The 20,400-nt window shown below is 40.8% G+C and overlaps 3 protein-coding genes across 3 annotated transcripts; all 3 read left to right on the forward strand.

Moving 5' to 3' along the window:
* Positions 1-13: 13 nt before the first annotated feature.
* On the forward strand, positions 14-4,574 carry LOC122885160 (olfactory receptor 13C2-like). The gene has a single exon (XM_044215886.1). The coding sequence runs from the start codon at positions 775-777 to the stop codon at positions 1,699-1,701; it is 927 nt and encodes a 308-aa protein (XP_044071821.1). The 5' UTR covers positions 14-774; the 3' UTR covers positions 1,702-4,574.
* Positions 4,575-10,329: 5,755 nt separating this feature from the next.
* On the forward strand, positions 10,330-11,794 carry LOC122885181 (olfactory receptor 13C2-like). The gene has a single exon (XM_044215905.1). The coding sequence runs from the start codon at positions 10,342-10,344 to the stop codon at positions 11,266-11,268; it is 927 nt and encodes a 308-aa protein (XP_044071840.1). The 5' UTR covers positions 10,330-10,341; the 3' UTR covers positions 11,269-11,794.
* A 3,797-nt stretch (positions 11,795-15,591) lies between these two features.
* LOC122885177 (olfactory receptor 13C2-like) lies at positions 15,592-16,656 on the forward strand. The gene has a single exon (XM_044215902.1). It carries the CDS (start codon positions 15,746-15,748, stop codon positions 16,553-16,555), a length of 810 nt encoding a protein of 269 aa, XP_044071837.1. The 5' UTR covers positions 15,592-15,745; the 3' UTR covers positions 16,556-16,656.
* The last annotated feature ends 3,744 nt before the right edge of the window (positions 16,657-20,400 follow it).

Here is a 20,400-nt window from a genome sequence, read left to right on the forward strand (position 1 = left end):
AACACAGCCAGAAAAACACAAAGTAAATGGGGAAATTTAAACAATCCAAAGATTTAAAGAAACCAAAAATAAGAAACGCAAATCACATTTCTTTGCATTTAACGTTGTAGCTCTTTGTCATATTTTGAAATGATAGTAATTTTGAGTTGCAGTTATTGCTGGATGGTTTACGATTCACATTTCTTTGTGCTTTAATTAAAAGACAAAATGAATCCCATATGAACCCACCCAGTGAGCATGATTGTGTAATAATGCAAACCTCATGGTGGTGCTAGAGGAACGGTCAGAAGATCATAAAAGTCAGTAGGATTCATCCTCTGGCCTGAGTGAACAATGTCCACAAAGTTGGAGTCCTGTTCATGAAAGGTGCACAGAAACATATACCAGTATCCATGGCAACAGATCATTTAGGGTCATGAAATATCATATAATCCCTGGCATGTCAAAGGGCGCCTATCCAGCTTTGGGTCCCCAGAAACATCAAATACCCCCATTGTTGATGAGGTTGTTTACATGTTAGTTCTTGGTGGAGAGTTTAATGAGATCCATAGAGGGTGAAGAAATCTGATAAAAACAATCCACAGAGCCGAACAGTTCACTTTCTGAATTCTGAAGGTCAACACACACCGAGAGCAGGCAATTATAAATCAAACAATCCAAAACAGGTTGTATGTAATGGTCAAGGTGCGACTTTTTCTTTTCCATTTTATTGATGAATGCCTGTTACATAATTAGTCTGTTTCATACACTAACATTTATTTTTTAATAATCTGAATGGATGATGAATTAAATGCAACATTTATAACCCTTGGTGGGCATGTGGAGGTGCACAGATACAGATTTCTTTATTTTGTGATTATGTTCATAGTATATATTCTAATACTCTGCAGCAATTTAACCATCATATGCCTTATTTGGATTCACCGAAACCTCCATGAGCCTATGTACATTTTCATTGCAGCTTTGTTATTGAACTCTGTTCTTTACAGCACTACTATCTACCCAAAGCTTCTGATTGACTTTTTATCAGACAAACAGATCATATCTTATTCAGCCTGTCTCTTTCAATCTTTTCTGTATTACTCTCTAAATGGTTCAGAAGTCTTACTGTTGGCAGCCATGGCCTATGACAGGTATGTATCTATATGTAAACCTCTGCAATATGCAACTATCATGAGAAAAACCACTGTCAATATTCTCCTAATTTTTGCCTGGCTTCTGCCTGCTTGTCAGATTGCAGTACCAGTAGCCTCTAGTGCTAATACCAAACTCTGTAACTTTACTTTGAAAGGAATCTTTTGCAACAATTCAATTTACAAACTTCACTGTGTGAGTTCAAGAGCACTATCTGTGTATGGTGTGATTGTTTTGTTAAATGTCACACTTTTCCCTGCGCTTTTCATACTTTTTACATACACACGGATATTTATAATAACCTACCAAAGTTGTAGAGAAGTCAGGATAAAAGCTGCACAGACCTGTTTTCCTCACCTGTTGATTTTGGTAATATTTTCCTGTTTGTTTACATATGATGTCATTATAGTTAAACTGGAATCTGATTTTCCAAAAACTGCACGTTTTGTAATGACTTTACAAGTGGTTTTGTATCATCCTCTCTTGAATCCAGTCATATATGGACTAAAAATGAAAGAGATTTCTAAACAAATCAAGAGGTTGTTTTGTCAAGACAAACTGAACTAATATATCGACAAAGATTACTGATGAGCGGTCATTTCTTCTGTAATAATCATGCAGATATGTGATTTCTGTGATTCTTGGAAGGATTTGTTTCCATAACACTAATGCACAGTAAAGAGCAACATCAGCTTCAGCAGCGTAATGACTAATGACTAAGAAATTGGCTGTGGTTTTTCAAAAATGCTGAACTCCAGCAACACTAAATAAAGAACTTTACTGTGAGACGCTTTCTGCTTGTAGCCTTTATCAGGGTGACTTTGCAAACACAAAAGAAATGTTTTATTCTGGTGTCACATGTGAGTTTTCCAGTTTGTTTTGATTAACTGCAAGAAACATTACTCTGTTACCAGTAATGTTTTTGATATTATTATCATTGTTTCTGGGTGTATTGTTGTTAAAGTTCATAATGGTCATAAAGTGAATATCTCAACATTTTAAACCAACAGCCTTGAAAGCAAGAGCATGTGCTCCAGACTGTAATTTGGTACAAATTTTATTAAAATCAATAAACATGTTGTTACTGTGAAACAATAATAATTATTTTAATGCTAGTGATTTAAAGAGGGTGAGCTTATGTCTCGTCTCCCTCATGGGTTAAACTAACATCATTAAAATGTCTATTTTGCTTTTATTTTGTCCTTCTCATTTTAAAAAAAGTCTTATTTCTCTCTGCCTGCTTGTCACGTTGCAGTGCCAATTGTGCTAAATGTTAAAAACAAACTCTGTAGCTTTATTTTGAAGGGTATTAATTGTAGCAATTCAACTAACCATCTTTACTGTGTAAGTTCAACAGCACTATCTCTATATGGTGTAGTTGTTCTATTTAATGTTGCACTTTTCCCTACGGTCTTTATACTTTTTACGTACACAAAGATACCTATAATATCCTATCGAAGTTGTAGAGAAGTCAGGAAAAAAGCTGCACAGACCTGTTTATCCCACCTGATGGTTTTAATCAACTCTTCTCTTTTGCTTACATATGATATTATAATAATTAGACTGAAATCTGACTTTCCAACGGTACGTTTTGCAATGACTTTGCAAATGATAATGTATAATCCTCTCTTTAATCCAATCATGTATGGACTGAAAATGAAAGAAATTTCTAAACACCTCAAAACGTTGTTCAATCAGATCAAAGTGAACTAATGCGTCAACACTAATTTACTCATTTACTGTCCTTTCTATTGTAATAATAATGAATGAAGAGATGTGAGGTGATGATGTCAGATTTTTGGAAGGTATATAATGTAAGGAGTCATTTCTATGACTAAAGCACAATAAAGAGGAGGACCAGCTTTAACATACTGATACATTTGTGGCAGTTATTTAAATATACAACACAACATTTTTATTCTGTTTAGTGATTACACTTTTCATTTTTACTAAAAAACAAACCTTGCTGCATTTATATTAGTAGCGTTGTTGTCCGTATGTGTGTTGATTAAATTAATTTGAAATGCCAGCCATGAACAAGAAAATGCTTTTCTTTTTTCTTTGGTAGTGTTACAGTTTCTGGTGCTTCAGTTCAAAGTGGGGAGTTCAAATTGTATAAATATTGGACTAATGCCTGTCTACATGTTATTAAGAGCACAGACCATTATTCACAATCCTAAATGAACAGTAAATAAATCATACTGGAAATATGTGTAATGTAGGAGTTCACTTTTAAATGAAAATCTACAAAATAATTCATTAAATTCAGTGGCAGCTCTCAGTTTGTATTAGATGGACTTTTCCGCCTTGTTTGTGATCTTTTCCGCCTTGTCTGTGCTCAGGCAGAACCTGTGTGTTAGTGGCATTTTGTTTTCATCCAAATCAAATTGAACAACTCTGACAATTGTGATTATGTTGGCCAGAGAATTAAAGAAAGAAGCTGATGTTGGGTGGCCCAGTGGCCAGGGTTTAGGCGCAAACCATGAACCGCAATGTCGCTGGTTGAGTATCAATGAAGGCAAAAAGAACCCCCAAAAATACTCAAAAAAGAAAGAAATGTGTGCTGCTACTGGATCGCAGCAGCCACGTCCTGCTCTGGTTGGGCCGCAACCTCCTGAACACTCTGTGCTGGAGCAGTCACATTATCCCCCTGAGCTGCAGCACCCTTCTTTCCCTGCTGAGCTGCAGCAGTTCCCTGAACTTTCTATGCTGCAGCAATCCCCTGAACTGCATTACTCTTCTATGCTGCAGCACACATCCTGCCACTGCTGGATCGCAGCAGCAATCTCCTGATCCACCTTAGTGGCAGCCTCCTGGTTCCCTGGCATCACTGGTTCTGCCGGCTCCTCTGCTAGTCTCTCCATCACCAGCTTCCTGTCCTGCTGCCCTGTCGCCAGACCCCGATCTTGTTCTCCGGCCACACCGCCAGCCTCTGGAAGGGTTCCATCTTTGCCGCCGGCCTCCAGAGAGCTTATGTCTTCCCCGCTGGCCTCCAGGGAGCTTCTGTCTTCGCCGCCGGCATTCCGCCAGACCCCTGGCGTCCTTCGGTCTTCACCATGGGCATCCCGTCATACCTCCAGATGGTTTCCGTCTTTGTCGCCAATCTTTAGTCCGGCCTCCGGAGGGATTTCGCCTTTGTTGCGGACCACATGACCTGCTCCGTACTTCTGGTCATCACTTGGACCTACTCAGCCCATCAGCCCTACCTTGCTCTGCTCTTCTGTCCACCCCCGGGCCGTCCGCCTGAGATCTTCCGCTTGGCCCTTGAATCCCTCCTCCGGACCCCTTTCACCCACCCTGATTTCCCTGCTCACCACTGGACTTGTTTTTTTGTTTTAGACTGCTTGCCTGCTCGTCATTTGTATTGGTTTACCCATGTAGGACTGCCTGACATCTGCGTAAGCCTTTCATGTTTCTTTTCATTAAATTACTGAACTGCATCTGCTCTGCGTTTGGGTCCTATTTGCTCGTGTTCCCTGTTACCCTGCGTGACACCCATACAACACCCTCACACAGCCAGAAAAACACAAACAAAATGGGGAAATTTAAACAACTCAAAGATTTAAAGAAACCAAAAATAAAAAACGCAAATCACATTTCTTTGCATTTGACGTTGTAGCTCTTTGTCATATTTTGAAATGATAGTAATTTTGAGTTGCAGTTATTGCTGGATGGGTGGTGATTCACATTTCTTTGTGTTTTAATTAAAAGACAAAATGAATCCCATATGAACCCACCCAGTGAGCATGATTGTGTAATAATGTAAACCTCATGGTGGCACTAGAGGAACGGTCAGAAGATCATAAAAGTCAGTAGGATTCATCCTCTGGCCGAAGTAAACAACGTCCACAAAGTTTGTGTCCTGTTCACAAAAAAATCTACTGGTATAAATTCTGGCCTCCATGGCAACAGATCATTTGGGGTCATGAAATATCATATAATATCAAAAACGTGTCGCCGTTTTTTTGTGTACCCGCAGAAGCGTCGCTAGAAACTTCGTCTTAAACCATCATAAATTGATATTTTATCGAGTTTTTAAGCCAGGTTTTCTAGGCCACACTGCTTTCCTGGCCACCGCTTTACCTATATGTTCTAACTTGGAAAAAGTTTTCAGTCATCGGACGTGTGGATCTTAAGTAATTTTAAGCTGGCTGCAACTCCACGTGGTTTACCGGACTGCCTCCACTGCTGCTAGCTTAGCTAGGTTTGTTTTTAGCCCGGCGGCTAGGCTAGCCGGTCGGTTTTACCAAGGATTTTAAGCTTGTAGCACTTTTATTGACTTTACTGTGGACTTCAAGCTCTGAAGCACTCTCACGGACTAAATGATGGCTGAGTGTGGATCTTGTCACCTTACCATCTCAAAGCTGAGGAAAAGTATCGCCTGTCTGGAAGCCGAGCTCAGAGAAAAGACAAGCTCATCCTGGAGTTCTCCACCGTCGCCTCGGCCCAGGCAAAACACCTGGCGGTCCTCAGCTCCTCTGGCTGCGCAAGCCGGAATGCGACCATCCCATCTCACTCCCGGACTGCTCCACCCCAGCACTGGACAATGATCCCACTCTTCCGTGGCTCGGCTCTATCATCACTGGCGCCCGGAGCATGAGGCCGCTTCAGCTAAGCCTGATGACCCGTGGCTCCTCATGGGTGCGGCACAAAGCCATGGCCATTTCTACCCCGTGCCGAGCCCCAGTGGATGCACGGTCACTCGCCGCCGGCGGGGTGGTGAGAAGGCTCCGTGAGTTCGACTCCACGCCAACCGGAGCACTGGACCGTAGCCTGTAAGGACAGACATGGTGCAAAGTGCCCAACTCCTCCACCTTCACATCGGGACCTCCCGCTGGCCAACAGGTTTGACATCCTGGACACGCAGGACTTTCCTCCACTGGAGGGACGCCCCATCTTCCAGCAGCCAAGTCTTCCTCCTCCTCTCGCCGCAAGTTACTGAAAGAGGCCGTGATCAGGAGAAGCTCTGGGGTCTCATTCGTCCTGAGACGGCAGCGAACACCTCTGCTGAGGAGGACGCGCCCCTCCGCCGCAGCAGTCCCCGGCCACAACTATCCCAGGGACGGCTGATGGGACTCGGCGGGCTCCACGATCATCGACTCTGCCTCCTCTCATCATCCCCAACCACGCTGATCGTTGGAGACTCCATAGTGAGGAATATCCGCTTCGCTAATGCGCTCACACGCTGCTTTCCCGAGCAACGACCCCGACATCCTCGAAAAGCTCCCGGACTTCTGGCTGCACTCCCGATGACTATCACGAAAATCATAGTCCATGTCGGCACAAATGACACCGCCCGTCAGCAATCGGAGCTGACGAAAGCAGTCTTCATCCACCTCTTTGACCTGCTCAACAGCACCGGAAAGCATGCTTTCATTTCGGGTCCAATTCCTACACTGGGTCGGGGAATTGGCCGTTTTAGCAGGATCCTCAGCCTTCATACCTGGCTCCAGTCTGTCTGCAGCACCCATGACGTTGGTTTTATTCACAACTTTAACTTATTCTGGGATCGTTCTTCCTTGTTTGCACGAGATGGTCTCCACCCAAACAAGTCAGGTAGTCGCATGCTAGCGGCTAACCTGCAGCACGCTGTGCTGTCCTCCTCACGTAGTTGACTATTTACATCACCTGTTTCCCCTCGCTCTTCTTCTTCCTCTACTCTGCCCACAATAAACAGCCACGTACTCTCTGCTGTCACTACCGCCCCCTTGTGGACTGATCATAGTGCTGCTATCTGGAGCCCGGCTGCCTCTAGTGCCACCTTTAACATTCCTGTGGTAATTTCGGACAGGTCCTTAGTGCGAAACAGACACAAACCGACACAGCGACAATAATAACTTAATAAAGATCCGGGCCAGAACCCGACCTCCAGTCTCAACATCAAATCTGAACCAGCACAGACTTTTTAAGATGGCTCTCCTGAATGTAAGATCCTCTCTAACAAAACGTTTATTTTAAATGACTTTATCTCTTCCACTGAGTTAGACTTTATGTTTTTAATTGAATCCTGGCTACATCCTGGTGATCACAGTCAGCTGGCTGAATTGTGCCCTCCTGATTATGACTGCTTTAGTTGCCCTAGGGTCTGTGGTCGAGGTGGGGGCCTTGTTACTGTCTATAGGAAGCATTTTAAGTGTGACCTCATAGCTTGCAATGATTTTTCCTCCTTTGAAGTGCTCATGTTTAAACTTGGTGGCCCCCTCCCAGTCATATTTGCTATTATATATCGCCCCCCTAAACCAGCTGGCTCCTTCTTGTTGGAACTCCCTGAGTTTTTATCCAGTCTTGTGTTAAATTATGATAGAATTGTTCTTTGTGGTGACTTTAATATTCACGTTGATGACTCCTCTAATGCCCTTGCTGCTGATTTTTAAATATCACTAACTCTTTCAACTTACAACAACATGTGTCTGGCCAAACTCATTCCCGTGGCCACACCTTAGACCTAGTCTTTACTTTGGGCCTGAAAACCCCATCTGTGGAAACCAGGGACATGTTTGTATCTGATCACCTATGCATTGTTTTCAATTGTGAATTAGAGGCTGCCAGTTCTGTCTTATCCCGCTCTAAGTACACACGCGTCCTTAATGAGCATAGTGCCTTAAAATTCTGTACACGGTTCAATCCTCCGGGCAGTGTGTTTCCCGATTCCTCCAACACCAACGATTTGGTTGATTATTTTAACTACCAGTGTTCTTCAACCTTAGATCTCATAGCTCCTCTTAAAAATAGACAAAACTCAAAGACTAGAAAACAGCCATGGTTAAATGACAGTATTCGAAGCTGTAAAAAGAATTGCAGAAGAGCAGAACGCAGATGGAAGAAATCACGTCTCCAGGTCCACTTTGTGGCCATGAAAGAGTTATTACGCCTTTATAATAGGATGGTGAAGGATGCAAGAACATGCCATTTCTCTGCACTTATCTCTGCCCATCAGCACAACCCCAGATTCCTGTTTAAGACTGTGGATCAGTTAGTTAACCCTGCCTCTCCTTGTGCCCCTGCTGAGTGTGATGCTGATTGTGAAAAGTTTCTTTTGCACTTTGCTGGTAAGGTGGAGTTAATAAGATCTGATATCACCCCCAATCCTGCCTTTTTAGATGTGGATCACCCGCTCAGGGATTCTTTGAGCAATTTTTCTGCTGTTACTCTGCCCGAAACTCGCAGACATCATGTCTCTTATGAGAGTATCCTCCAGCCCTCTGGACAAAATCCCAACTAGGTTTCTATTGGAAGTTATGGATTGTATTGCGCCCCTTTTACAAATTATTTTTAACAGCTCGCTGTCTACTGGCTGCGCCCCTGATTTCTTTAAAACAGCTTGTGTCCAGCCAGTCTTAAAAAACCTGGGCTTGATCCCACCCTCCTGGATAACTACCGCCCAATATCCAAATTGCCTTTTATTTCAAGATTCTCGAAAAACTTGTATCTAAGCAGCTCCTTGCTGCTGTGGAAAACAATAATACCTTTGAAAAGTTCCAATCTGGCTTTCGTCAACACCACAGCACTGAGACAGCCCTTCTCAAAGTCACTAATGACCTTTTAATGAATGCAGACGCAGGCATGTGTTCAATTCTTGTGCTGTTGGACATAAGTGCTGCCTTTGATACAATTGATCATGGCATTCTTTTAGACAGACTGAGGCACTGGGTGGGCATATCTGGAACTGCACTAGACTGGTTCGCATCTTACCTGTCCAATAGGAAATTCTGTGTTAGCATTAATAACTTCAAGTCATCCTTTTCCCATATCAAGTATGGTGTGCCTCAAGGTTAAATTCTGGGACCAATATTGTTCTCCTTATACATGCTTCCCTTGGGTGATGTAATCCGCAGACATGGTATTTCTTTTCATTGTTATGCGGATGACACACAGTTGTACCTCCCTGTCAAGCCCACTGACCTTAGTACGCTGAGTTCTCTGCAGGACTGCCTGTCTGACATAAAAATTGGATGTCGATACATTTTCTTCAGCTCAACTCAAATAAAACTGAAATCCTTGTTATTGGGCCCCAACACATCACTAAACAAATACTGCCATCCACTGGTAACCTGTCACAACATATCAAGCCTGTTGCACGAAATCTTGGTGTCCTGTTTGATAGCAATTTATGTTTTGAGCAACATATCACTAAGCTTGTCCAATCATGCTTCTATCACCTCAGAAACATTGCAAAAATACGATCTATTTTAAATCTTAGTGATGCAGAAACTGTTGTGCATGCTTTTATCTCCTCACGCCTTGATTATTGTAACAGCCTGTTCACTTGTCTTAATCAAAAGCTCTGACACGACTGCAGACTGTACAAAACTCAGCTGCTAGGCTGTTAACCAGGACCAAGAAGTATGACCACATAACACCTGTTTTAGCCTCTTTACACTGGCTCCTGTTGGTTTTAGGATTGATTTTAAGATCTTGTTGATTACTTTTAAGGCTCTTCATGGCCTGGCCCCAGATTATATTTTAGACCTTGTAATCCCTTATGAACCTTCACGTAGTTTGAGATCTTCGGGCAGGGGTCTCCTGTCTGTTCCTGAGTCCAGGATGAAAACTAAGGGGGACAGAGCTTTTGCTATCAGGGCCCCGAGGCTCTGGAACAACTTGCCCGAAGAAATTAGATTGTCTGAGTCAGTGTCTTCGTTTAAATCTCGTCTCAAAACACATTTTTATCTGAAAGCATATCCTGATTTTACGTGAACTGGCTGTTTATTTTACTGTTTATTTTATTGCTTTTCTGTATTTCATGTGTTTTATTTCTTTATATTTCGTCATTCACTGTTATTTTATTTTTCTTGTTGTGAAGCACTTTGTACTTTGTTTTGATAAGTGCTCTATAAATAAAGTTTTATTATTATTATTATATAATTCCTGGAATGTCAAAGGGCACCTAACCTGCTTTGGGTCCCCAGAAACATCAAATATCCCCATTGTTGATGAAGTTGTTTACATGTTAGTTCTTGGTGGAGAGTTTAATGAGATCCATAGAGGGTGAAGAAATCTGATAAAAACGATCCACAGAGCCGAACAGTTCACTTTCTGAATTCTGGATGTCAACACACACCGAGAGCAGGCAATTATAAATCAAACAATCCAAAACAGGTTGTATGTAATGGTCAAGGTGCGACTTTTTCTTTTCCATATTATTGATGAACGCCTGTTACATAATTAGTCTGTTTCATACACTAACATTTATTTTTAATAATCTGAATGGATGATGAATTAAATGCAACATTTATAACCTTTGGTGGGCATGTGGAGGTGCACAGATACAGATTTCTTTATTTTGTGATTATGTTCATAGTATATATTCTAATACTCTGCAGCAATTTAACCATCATATGCCTTATTTGGATTCACCGAAACCTCCATGAGCCTATGTACATTTTCATTGCAGCTTTGTTACTGAACTCTGTTCTTTACAGCACTACTATCTACCCAAAGCTTCTGATTGACTTTTTATCAGACAAACAGATCATATCTTATTCAGCCTGTGTCTTTCAATGTTTTCTGTATTACACTCTAAATGGTTCAGAAGTCTTACTGTTGGCAGCCATGGCCTATGACAGGTATGTGTCTATATGTAAACCTCTGCAATATGCAACTATCATGAGAAAAACCACTGTCAATATTCTCCTAATTTTTGCCTGGCTTCTGCCTGCTTGTCAGATTGCAGTACCAGTAGCCGTTGGTATTAATATCAAACTCTGTAATTTTACTTTGAAAGGAATCTTTTGCAACAATTCAATTTACAAACTTCACTGTGCGACTTCAAAAGCACTATCTGTGTATGGTGTGATTGTTTTGTTAAATGTTACATTTTTCCCTGCGCTTTTCATACTTTTTACGTACACACGGATATTTATAATAACCTACCAAAGTTGTAGAGAAGTCAGGATAAAAGCCGCAGAGACCTGTTTTCCTCACCTGTTGGTTTTGGTAATATTTTCTTGTCTGTTTACATATGATGTCATTATAGTTAAACTGGAATCTGATTTTCCAAAAACTGCACATTTTGTAATGACTTTACAAGTGGTTTTGTATCATCCTCTCTTGAATCCAGTCATATATGGACTAAAAATGAAAGAGATTTCTAAACAAATCAAGAGGTTGTTTTGTCAAGACAAACTGAACTAATATATCGACAAAGATTACTGATGAGCAGTCATTTCTTCTGTAATAATCATGCAGATATGTGATTTCTGTGATTCTTGGAAGGATTTGTTTCCATAACACTAATGCACAGTAAAGACCAACATCAGCTTCAGCAGTGTAATGACTAATGACTAAGAAATTGGTTGTGGTCTTTCAAAAATACTGAACTCCAAAAACACTAAATAAAGAACTTTACTGTGAGACGCTTTCTGCTTGTAGCCTTTATCAGGGTGACTTTGCAAACACAAAAGAAATGTTTTATTCTGGTGTCACATGTGAGTTTTCCAGTTTGTTTTGATTAACTGCAAGAAACATTACTCTGTTACCAGTAATGTTTTTGATATTATTATCATTGTTTCTGGGTGTATTGTTGTTAAAGTTCATAATGGTCATAAAGTGAATATCTCAACATTTTAAACCAACAGCCTTGAAAGCAAGAGCATGTGCTCCAGACTGTAATTTGGTACAAATTTTATTAAAATCAATAAATGTTGTTTAATAATAATAATGATTTTAATGCTAGTGTTTTAAAGAGGTTGAGCTTATGTCTCGTCTCCCTCATGGGTTGAACTAACATCATTAAAATGTCTATTTTGCTTTTATTTTGTCCTTCTCATATTAAAAAAAGTCTTATTTCTCCCTTCATCTGGAACAAGACGTTTTCAAGGATTAGTTCTGTCAGGTTCAAGACACCTAGAACATTTAAATCATATACAAGGAAAGAAAGACAAAGGCATTAACTTAAGTTTTACTCGAGGAGAGTAAGCATAGATGCATTCAGTTACATCTCCTACTCACTCTGAAGTGCATCTATGCAGCCTCCTCTCTTTTATTCAGTTTAGGGAGTTTTCCTGTTACATAGTTTTCTAAGGAGTGGGGGAAGTGTATACTGCTACATAAGAAAAAACTAAGCGGTGTTATCAGGTTTATCTTGCGAGAGCGGCCTTGAAGCAGCCACTACTCTCGAGACCATCTGGTACGGTATCAGCCTGCCCTGCCGGTCATGGGATAGCAGGTTGCATTCCTGTTATTCTCACAGACACAAGTTTAATAACACACATACACACACAGCATTGCTGTGTACTTCAGAGAAGTAAAGTCACTAAGAACAAAACATAAATGGGATAACTTATGTACATTTTATTCTAACATTTCCCTCCTGTTTATCACATTTTGTTCTCAAATTCTCATATCACTCAATCAGTCTCTTCGCTAGATTTTCGACTGCAAGATCATTTTTATGAGTCTGGCAAAATGTTTACACTCAGAGTGTGTGTTAGGTTACTTACAGGGGTGACTCATAGTCACCTGGATCAGGGAACAAACCAGGCCAATGGTCTGATTCTTCATCTGTGTTGTCATCATTATCTCGGTTTTGTTGCAGGAGTGGATACATCTGGGTTAAACGGTCCTCCATAGGTGAAATTGCTGTGGTGATGAGACGGGTTGACAAAGAACGCAGGCACGGAATACAACAACATCCACATAAGGTCAATATTGCAGCAAAGACTGCTAGAGATATTAGAATTGATTTCTGCCTGCTTGTCACATTGCAGTGCCAATTGTGCTAAATGTTAAAAACAAACTCTGTAGCTTTATTTTAAAGGGTATTTATTTTTACAATTCAACTAACCATCTTTACTGTGTAAGTTCAACAGCACTATCTCTATATGGTGTAGTTGTTCTATTTAATGTTGCACTTTTCCCTATGGTCTTTATACTTTTTACGTACACAAAGATACCTATAATATCCTATCGAAGTTGTAGAGAAGTCAGGAAAAAAGCTGCACAGAACTGTTTACCCCATCTGATGGTTTTAATCAACTTTCTTTTGCTTACATATGATATTATAATTATTAGACTGAAATCTGACTATCCAAGTGTACGTTTTGTAATGACTTTGCAAATAAAAATATATAATCCTCTCTTTAATCCAATCATGTATGGACTGAAAATGAAAGAAATTTCTAAACACCTCAAAAGGCTGTTCAATCAGATCAAAGTGAACTAATGCATCAACACTAATTTACTCATTTACTGTCCTTTCTATTGTAATAATAATGAATGAAGAGATGTAAGGTGATGATGTCAGATTTTTGGAAGGTATATAATGTAAGGAGTCATTTCTATGACTAAAGCACAATAAAGAGGAGGACCAGTTTTAACACACTGATACATTTGTGGCAGTTATTTAAATATACAACACAACATTTTTATTCTGTTTAGTGATTACACTTTTCATTTTTACTAAAAAACAAACCTTGCTGCATTTATATTAGTACCGTTGTTGTCCATATGTGTGTTGATTAAATTAATTTGAAATGCCAGCCATGAACAAGAAAATGCTTTTCGTTTTTCTTTGGTAGTGTTACAGTTTCTGGTGCTTCAGTTCAAAGTGGGGAGTTCAAATGGTATAAATATTGGACTAATGCCTGTCTACATGTTATTAAGAGCACAGACCATTATTCACAATCCTAAATGAACACTAAATAAATCATATTGGAAATACTGTATGAGTTCACTTTTAAATGAAAATCTACAAAATAATTCATTAAATTGAGTGGCTGCTCTCAGTTTGTATTAGATGGACTTTTCCACCTTGTCTGTGATCTTTTCCGCCTTGTCTGTGCTCAGGCAGAACCTGTGTGTTAGTGGCATTTTGTTTTCATCCAAATCAAATTGAACAACTCTGACAATTGTGATTATGTTGACCAGAGAATTAAATAAAGACGCTAATGTTGTCTGGCCCAGTGGCCAGGGTTTAGGGCGCAAACCATGAACCGCAATGTCGCTGGTTGAGTATCAATGAAGGCAAAAAGAACCCCCAAAAATACTCAAAAAAGAAAGAGGAATGTGTGCTGCGACTGGAATGCAGCAGCCACGTCCTGCTCCGGTTAGGCCGCTACCTCCTGAACTCTCCTTGCTGGAGCAGTCACATTATCCCCCTGAGCTTCAGCACCCTTCTTTCCCTGCTGAGCTGCAGCAGTTCCCTGAACTTTCTGTGCTGCAGCAATCCCCTGAACTGCATTACTCTCCTATGCTGCAGCACACATCCTGCCACTGCTGGATCGCAGTAGCAATCTCCTGATCCAGATGAGTGGCAGCCTCCTGGTTCCCTGGCATCACTGGTTCTGCTGGCTCCTCTGCCAGTCTCCCCATTGCCGGCTTCCTGTCCTGCTGCCCTGTCGCCAGACCCCGATCTTGTTCTCCGGCCACACCGCCAGCCTCTGGAAGGGTTCCGCTTTCGCCGCCGGCCTCCAGAGAGCTTATGTCTTCCCCGCCGGCATTCCGCCAGACCCCTGCCGTCCTTCGGTCTTCACCATGGGCATCCCGTCAAACCTCCAGATGGTTTCCGTCTTTGTCGCCAGTCTTTAGTCTGGCCTCCGGAGGGGTTTCGCCTTTGTTGCGGACCTCATGAGCTGCTCCGTACGTCTGGTCATCACCTGGACCTACTCAGCCCATCAGCCCTGCCTTGCTCTGCTCTTCTGTCCACCCCCGGGCCGTCTGCCTGAGATCTTCCGCTTGGCCATTGAATCCCTCCTCCAGACCCTTTTCACCCACCCTGATTTTCCTGCTCACCACTGGACTTGTTTTTTCGGTTTTGAATGCTTGCCTGCTCGTCCTTTGTATTGGTTTACCTCTGTTGGACTGCCTGACATCTGCGTAAGCCTTTCATGTTTCTTTTCATTAAATTACTGAACTGCATCTGCTCTGCCTCTAAGTCTGCGTTTGGGTCCTATTCGCTCGTGTCCCCTGTTACCCTGCGTGACACCCATACAACACCCTCACACAGCCAGAAAAACACAAAGTAAATGGGGAAATTTAAACAATCCAAAGATTTAAGGAAACCAAAAATAAGAAACGCAAATCACATTTCTTTGCATTTGACGTTGTAGCTCTTTGTCATATTTTGAAACGATAGTAATTTTGAGTTGCAGTTATTGCTGCATGGTTTACGATTCACATTTCTTTGTGCTTTAATTAAAAGACAAAATGAATCCCATATGAACCCACCCAGTGTCCTGTTCATGAAAGGTGCACAGAAACATATACCAGTATCCATGGCAACAGATCATTTAGGGTCATGAAATATCATATATAATATCATATATATAATCCCTGGGATGTCAAAGGGCGCCTATCCTGCTTTGGGTCCCCAGAAACATCAAATACCCCCATTGTTGATGAGGTTGTTTACATGTTAGTTCTTGGTGGAGAGTTTAATGAGATCCATAGAGGGTGAAGAAATCTGATAAAAACAATCCACAGAGCCGAACAGTTCACTTTCTGAATTCTGGAGGTCAACACACACTGAGAGCAGGCAATTATAAATCAAACAATCCAAAACAGGTTGTATGTAATGGTCAAGGTGTGACTTTTTCTTTTCCATTTTATTGATGAACGCCTGTTACATAATTAGTCTGTTTCATACACTAACATTTATTTTTTAATAATCTGAATGGATGATGAATTAAATGCAACATTTATAACCCTTGGTGGGCATGTGGAGGTGCACAGATACAGATTTCTTTATTTTGTGATTATGTTCATAGTATATATTCTAATACTCTGCAGCAATTTAACCATCATATGCCTTATTTGGATTCACCGAAACCTCCATGAGCCTATGTACATTTTCATTGCAGCTTTGTTACTGAACTCTGTTCTTTACAGCACTACTATCTACCCAAAGCTTCTGATTGACTTTTTATCAGACAAACAGATCATATCTTATTCAGCCTGTCTCTTTCAATCTTTTCTGTATTACTCTATAAATGGTTCAGAAGTCTTACTGTTGGCAGCCATGGCCTATGACAGGTATGTATCTATATGTAAACCTCTGCAATATGCAACTATCATGAGAAAAACCACTGTCAATATTCTCCTAATTTTTGCCTGGCTTCTGCCTGCTTGTCAGATTGCAGTACCAGTAGCCTCTAGTGCTAATACCAAACTCTGTAACTTTATTTTGAAAGGAATCTTTTGCAACAATTCAATTTACAAACTTCACTGTGTGAGTTCAAGAGCACTATCTGTGTATGGTGTGATTGTTTTGTTAAATGTCACACTTTTCCCTGCACTTTTCATACTTTTTACATACACACGGATATTTATAATAACCTACCAAAGTTGTAGAGAAGTCAGGATAAAAGCTGCACAGACCTGTTTTCCTCACCTGTTGATTTTGGTAATATTTTCCTGTTTGTTTACATATGATGTCATTATAGTTAAACTGGAATCTGATTTTCCAAAACTGCACGTTTTGTAATGACTTTACAAGTGGTTTTGTATCATCCTCTCTTGAATCCAGTCATATATGGACTAAAAATGAAAGAGATTTCTAAACAAATCAAGAGGTTGTTTTGTCAAGACAAACTGAACTAATATATCGACAAAGATTACTGATGAGCAGTCATTTCTTCTGTAATAATCATGCAGATATGTGATTTCTGTGATTCTTGGCAGGATTTGTTTCCATAACACTAATGCACAGTAAAGAGCAACATCAGCTTCAGCAGCGTAATGACTAATGACTAAGAAATTGGCTGTGGTTTTTCAAAAAATGCTGAACTCCAGCAACACTAAATAAAGAACTTTACTGTGAGACGCTTTCTGCTTGTAGCCTTTATCAGGGTGACTTTGCAAACACAAAAGAAATGTTTTATTCTGGTGTCACATGTGAGTTTTCCAGTTTGTTTTGATTAACTGCAAGAAACATTACTCTGTTACCAGTAATGTTTTTGATATTATCATCATTGTTTCTGGGTGTATTGTTGTTAAAGTTCATAATGGTCATAAAGTGAATATCTTAACATTTTAAACCAACAGCCTTGAAAGCAAGAGCATGTGCTCCAGACTGTAATTTGGTACAAATTTTATTAAAATCAATAAACATGTTGTTACTGTGAAACAATAATAATTATTTTAATGCTAGTGATTTAAAGAGGGTGAGCTTATGTCTCGTCTCCCTCATGGGTTAAACTAACATCATTAAAATGTCTATTTTGCTTTTATTTTGTCCTTCTCATTTTAAAAAAAGTCTTATTTCTCTCTGCCTGCTTGTCACGTTGCAGTGCCAATTGTGCTAAATGTTAAAAACAAACTCTGTAGCTTTATTTTGAAGGGTATTTATTGTAGCAATTCAACTAACCATCTTTACTGTGTAAGTTCAACAGCACTATCTCTATATGGTGTAGTTGTTCTATTTAATGTTGCACTTTTCCCTATGGTCTTTATACTTTTTACGTACACAAAGATACCTATAATATCCTATCGAAGTTGTAGAGAAGTCAGGAAAAAAGCTGCACAGACCTGTTTACCCCACCTGATGGTTTTAATCAACTCTTCTCTTTTGCTTACATATGATATTATAATAATTAGACTGAAATCTGACTTTCCAACGGTACGTTTTGCAATGACTTTGCAAATGATAATGTATAATCCTCTCTTTAATCCAATCATGTATGGACTGAAAATGAAAGAAATTTCTAAACACCTCAAAACGTTGTTCAATCAGATCAAAGTGAACTAATGCGTCAACACTAATTTACTCATTTACTGTCCTTTCTATTGTAATAATAATGAATGAAGAGATGTGAGGTGATGATGTCAGATTTTTGGAAGGTATATAATGTAAGGAGTCATTTCTATGACTAAAGCACAATAAAGAGGAGGACCAGCTTTAACATACTGATACATTTGTGGCAGTTATTTAAATATACAACACAACATTTTTATTCTGTTTAGTGATTACACTTTTCATTTTTACTAAAAAACAAACCTTGCTGCATTTATATTAGTAGCGTTGTTGTCCGTATGTGTGTTGATTAAATTAATTTGAAATGCCAGCCATGAACAAGAAAATGCTTTTCTTTTTCTTTGGTAGTGTTACAGTTTCTGGTGCTTCAGTTCAAAGTGGGAGTTCAAATTGTATAAATATTGGACTAATGCCTGTCTACATGTTATTAAGAGCACAGACCATTATTCACAATCCTAAATGAACAGTAAATAAATCATACTGGAAATATGTGTAATGTAGGAGTTCACTTTTAAATGAAAATCTACAAAATAATTCATTAAATTCAGTGGCAGCTCTCAGTTTGTATTAGATGGACTTTTCCGCCTTGTTTGTGATCTTTTCCGCCTTGTCTGTGCTCAGGCAGAACCTGTGTGTTAGTGGCATTTTGTTTTCATCCAAATCAAATTGAACAACTCTGACAATTGTGATTATGTTGGCCAGAGAATTAAAGAAAGAAGCTGATGTTGGGTGGCCCAGTGGCCAGGGTTTAGGGCGCAAACCATGAACCGCAATGTCGCTGGTTGAGTATCAATGAAGGCAAAAAGAACCCCCAAAAATACTCAAAAAAGAAAGAAATGTGTGCTGCTACTGGATCGCAGCAGCCACGTCCTGCTCTGGTTGGTCCGCAACCTCCTGAACACTCTGTGCTGGAGCAGTCACATTATCCCCCTGAGCTGCAGCACCCTTCTTTCCCTGCTGAGCTGCAGCAGTTCCCTGAACTTTCTATGCTGCAGCAATCCCCTGAACTGCATTACTCTTCTATGCTGCAGCACACATCCTGCCACTGCTGGATCGCAGCAGCAATCTCCTGATCCACCTTAGTGGCAGCCTCCTGGTTCCCTGGCATCACTGGTTCTGCCGGCTCCTCTGCTAGTCTCTCCATCACCAGCTTCCTGTCCTGCTGCCCTGTCGCCAGACCCCGATCTTGTTCTCCGGCCACACCGCCAGCCTCTGGAAGGGTTCCATCTTTGCCGCCGGCCTCCAGAGAGCTTATGTCTTCCCCGCTGGCCTCCAGGGAGCTTCTGTCTTCGCCGCCGGCATTCCGCCAGACCCCTGGCGTCCTTCCGGTCTTCACCATGGGCATCCCGTCATACCTCCAGATGGTTTCCGTCTTTGTCGCCAATCTTTAGTCCGGCCTCCGGAGGGATTTCGCCTTTGTTGCGGACCACATGACCTGCTCCGTACTTCTGGTCATCACTTGGACCTACTCAGCCCATCAGCCCTACCTTGCTCTGCTCTTCTGTCCACCCCCGGGCCGTCCGCCTGAGATCTTCCGCTTGGCCCTTGAATCCCTCCTCCGGACCCCTTTCACCCACCCTGATTTCCCTGCTCACCACTGGACTTGTTTTTTGTTTTAGACTGCTTGCCTGCTCGTCATTTGTATTGGTTTACCCATGTAGGACTGCCTGACATCTGCGTAAGCCTTTCATGTTTCTTTTCATTAAATTACTGAACTGCATCTGCTCTGCGTTTGGGTCCTATTTGCTCGTGTTCCCTGTTACCCTGCGTGACACCCATACAACACCCTCACACAGCCAGAAAAACACAAACAAAATGGGGAAATTTAAACAACTCAAAGATTTAAAGAAACCAAAAATAAAAACGCATAAATCACATTTCTTTGCATTTGACGTTGTAGCTCTTTGTCATATTTTGAAATGATAGTAATTTTGAGTTGCAGTTATTGCTGGATGGGTGGTGATTCACATTTCTTTGTGTTTTAATTAAAAGACAAAATGAATCCCATATGAACCCACCCAGTGAGCATGATTGTGTAATAATGTAAACCTCATGGTGGCACTAGAGGAACGGTCAGAAGATCATAAAAGTCAGTAGGATTCATCCTCTGGCCGAAGTAAACAACGTCCACAAAGTTTGTGTCCTGTTCACAAAAAAATCTACTGGTATAAATTCTGGCCTCCATGGCAACAGATCATTTGGGGTCATGAAATATCATATAATATCAAAAAACGTGTCGCCGTTTTTGTGTACCCGGCAGAAGCGTCGCTAGAAACTTCGTCTTAAACCATCATAAATTGATATTTTATCGAGTTTTTAAGCCAGGTTTTCTAGGCCACACTGCTTTCCTGGCCACCGCTTTACCTATATGTTCTAACTTGGAAAAAGTTTTCAGTCATCGGACGTGTGGATCTTAAGTAATTTTAAGCTGGCTGCAACTCCACGTGGTTTACCGGACTGCCTCCACTGCTGCTAGCTTAGCTAGGTTTGTTTTTAGCCCGGCGGCTAGGCTAGCCGGTCGGTTTTACCAAGGATTTTAAGCTTGTAGCACTTTTATTGACTTTACTGTGGACTTC

The sequence above is a fragment of the Siniperca chuatsi genome, linkage group LG12 (assembly GCF_020085105.1).
Source record: "Siniperca chuatsi isolate FFG_IHB_CAS linkage group LG12, ASM2008510v1, whole genome shotgun sequence".
NCBI lineage: Eukaryota > Metazoa > Chordata > Actinopteri > Centrarchiformes > Sinipercidae > Siniperca > Siniperca chuatsi.

What these genes read in the sequence shown, in the direction of transcription:
- LOC122885160 (XM_044215886.1), top strand. Translation starts at nt 775, where the DNA reads ATGGATGATGAATTAAATGCAACATTTATAACCCTTGGTGGGCATGTG.
- LOC122885181 (XM_044215905.1), top strand. Translation starts at nt 10,342, where the DNA reads ATGGATGATGAATTAAATGCAACATTTATAACCTTTGGTGGGCATGTG.
- LOC122885177 (XM_044215902.1), top strand. Translation starts at nt 15,746, where the DNA reads ATGGATGATGAATTAAATGCAACATTTATAACCCTTGGTGGGCATGTG.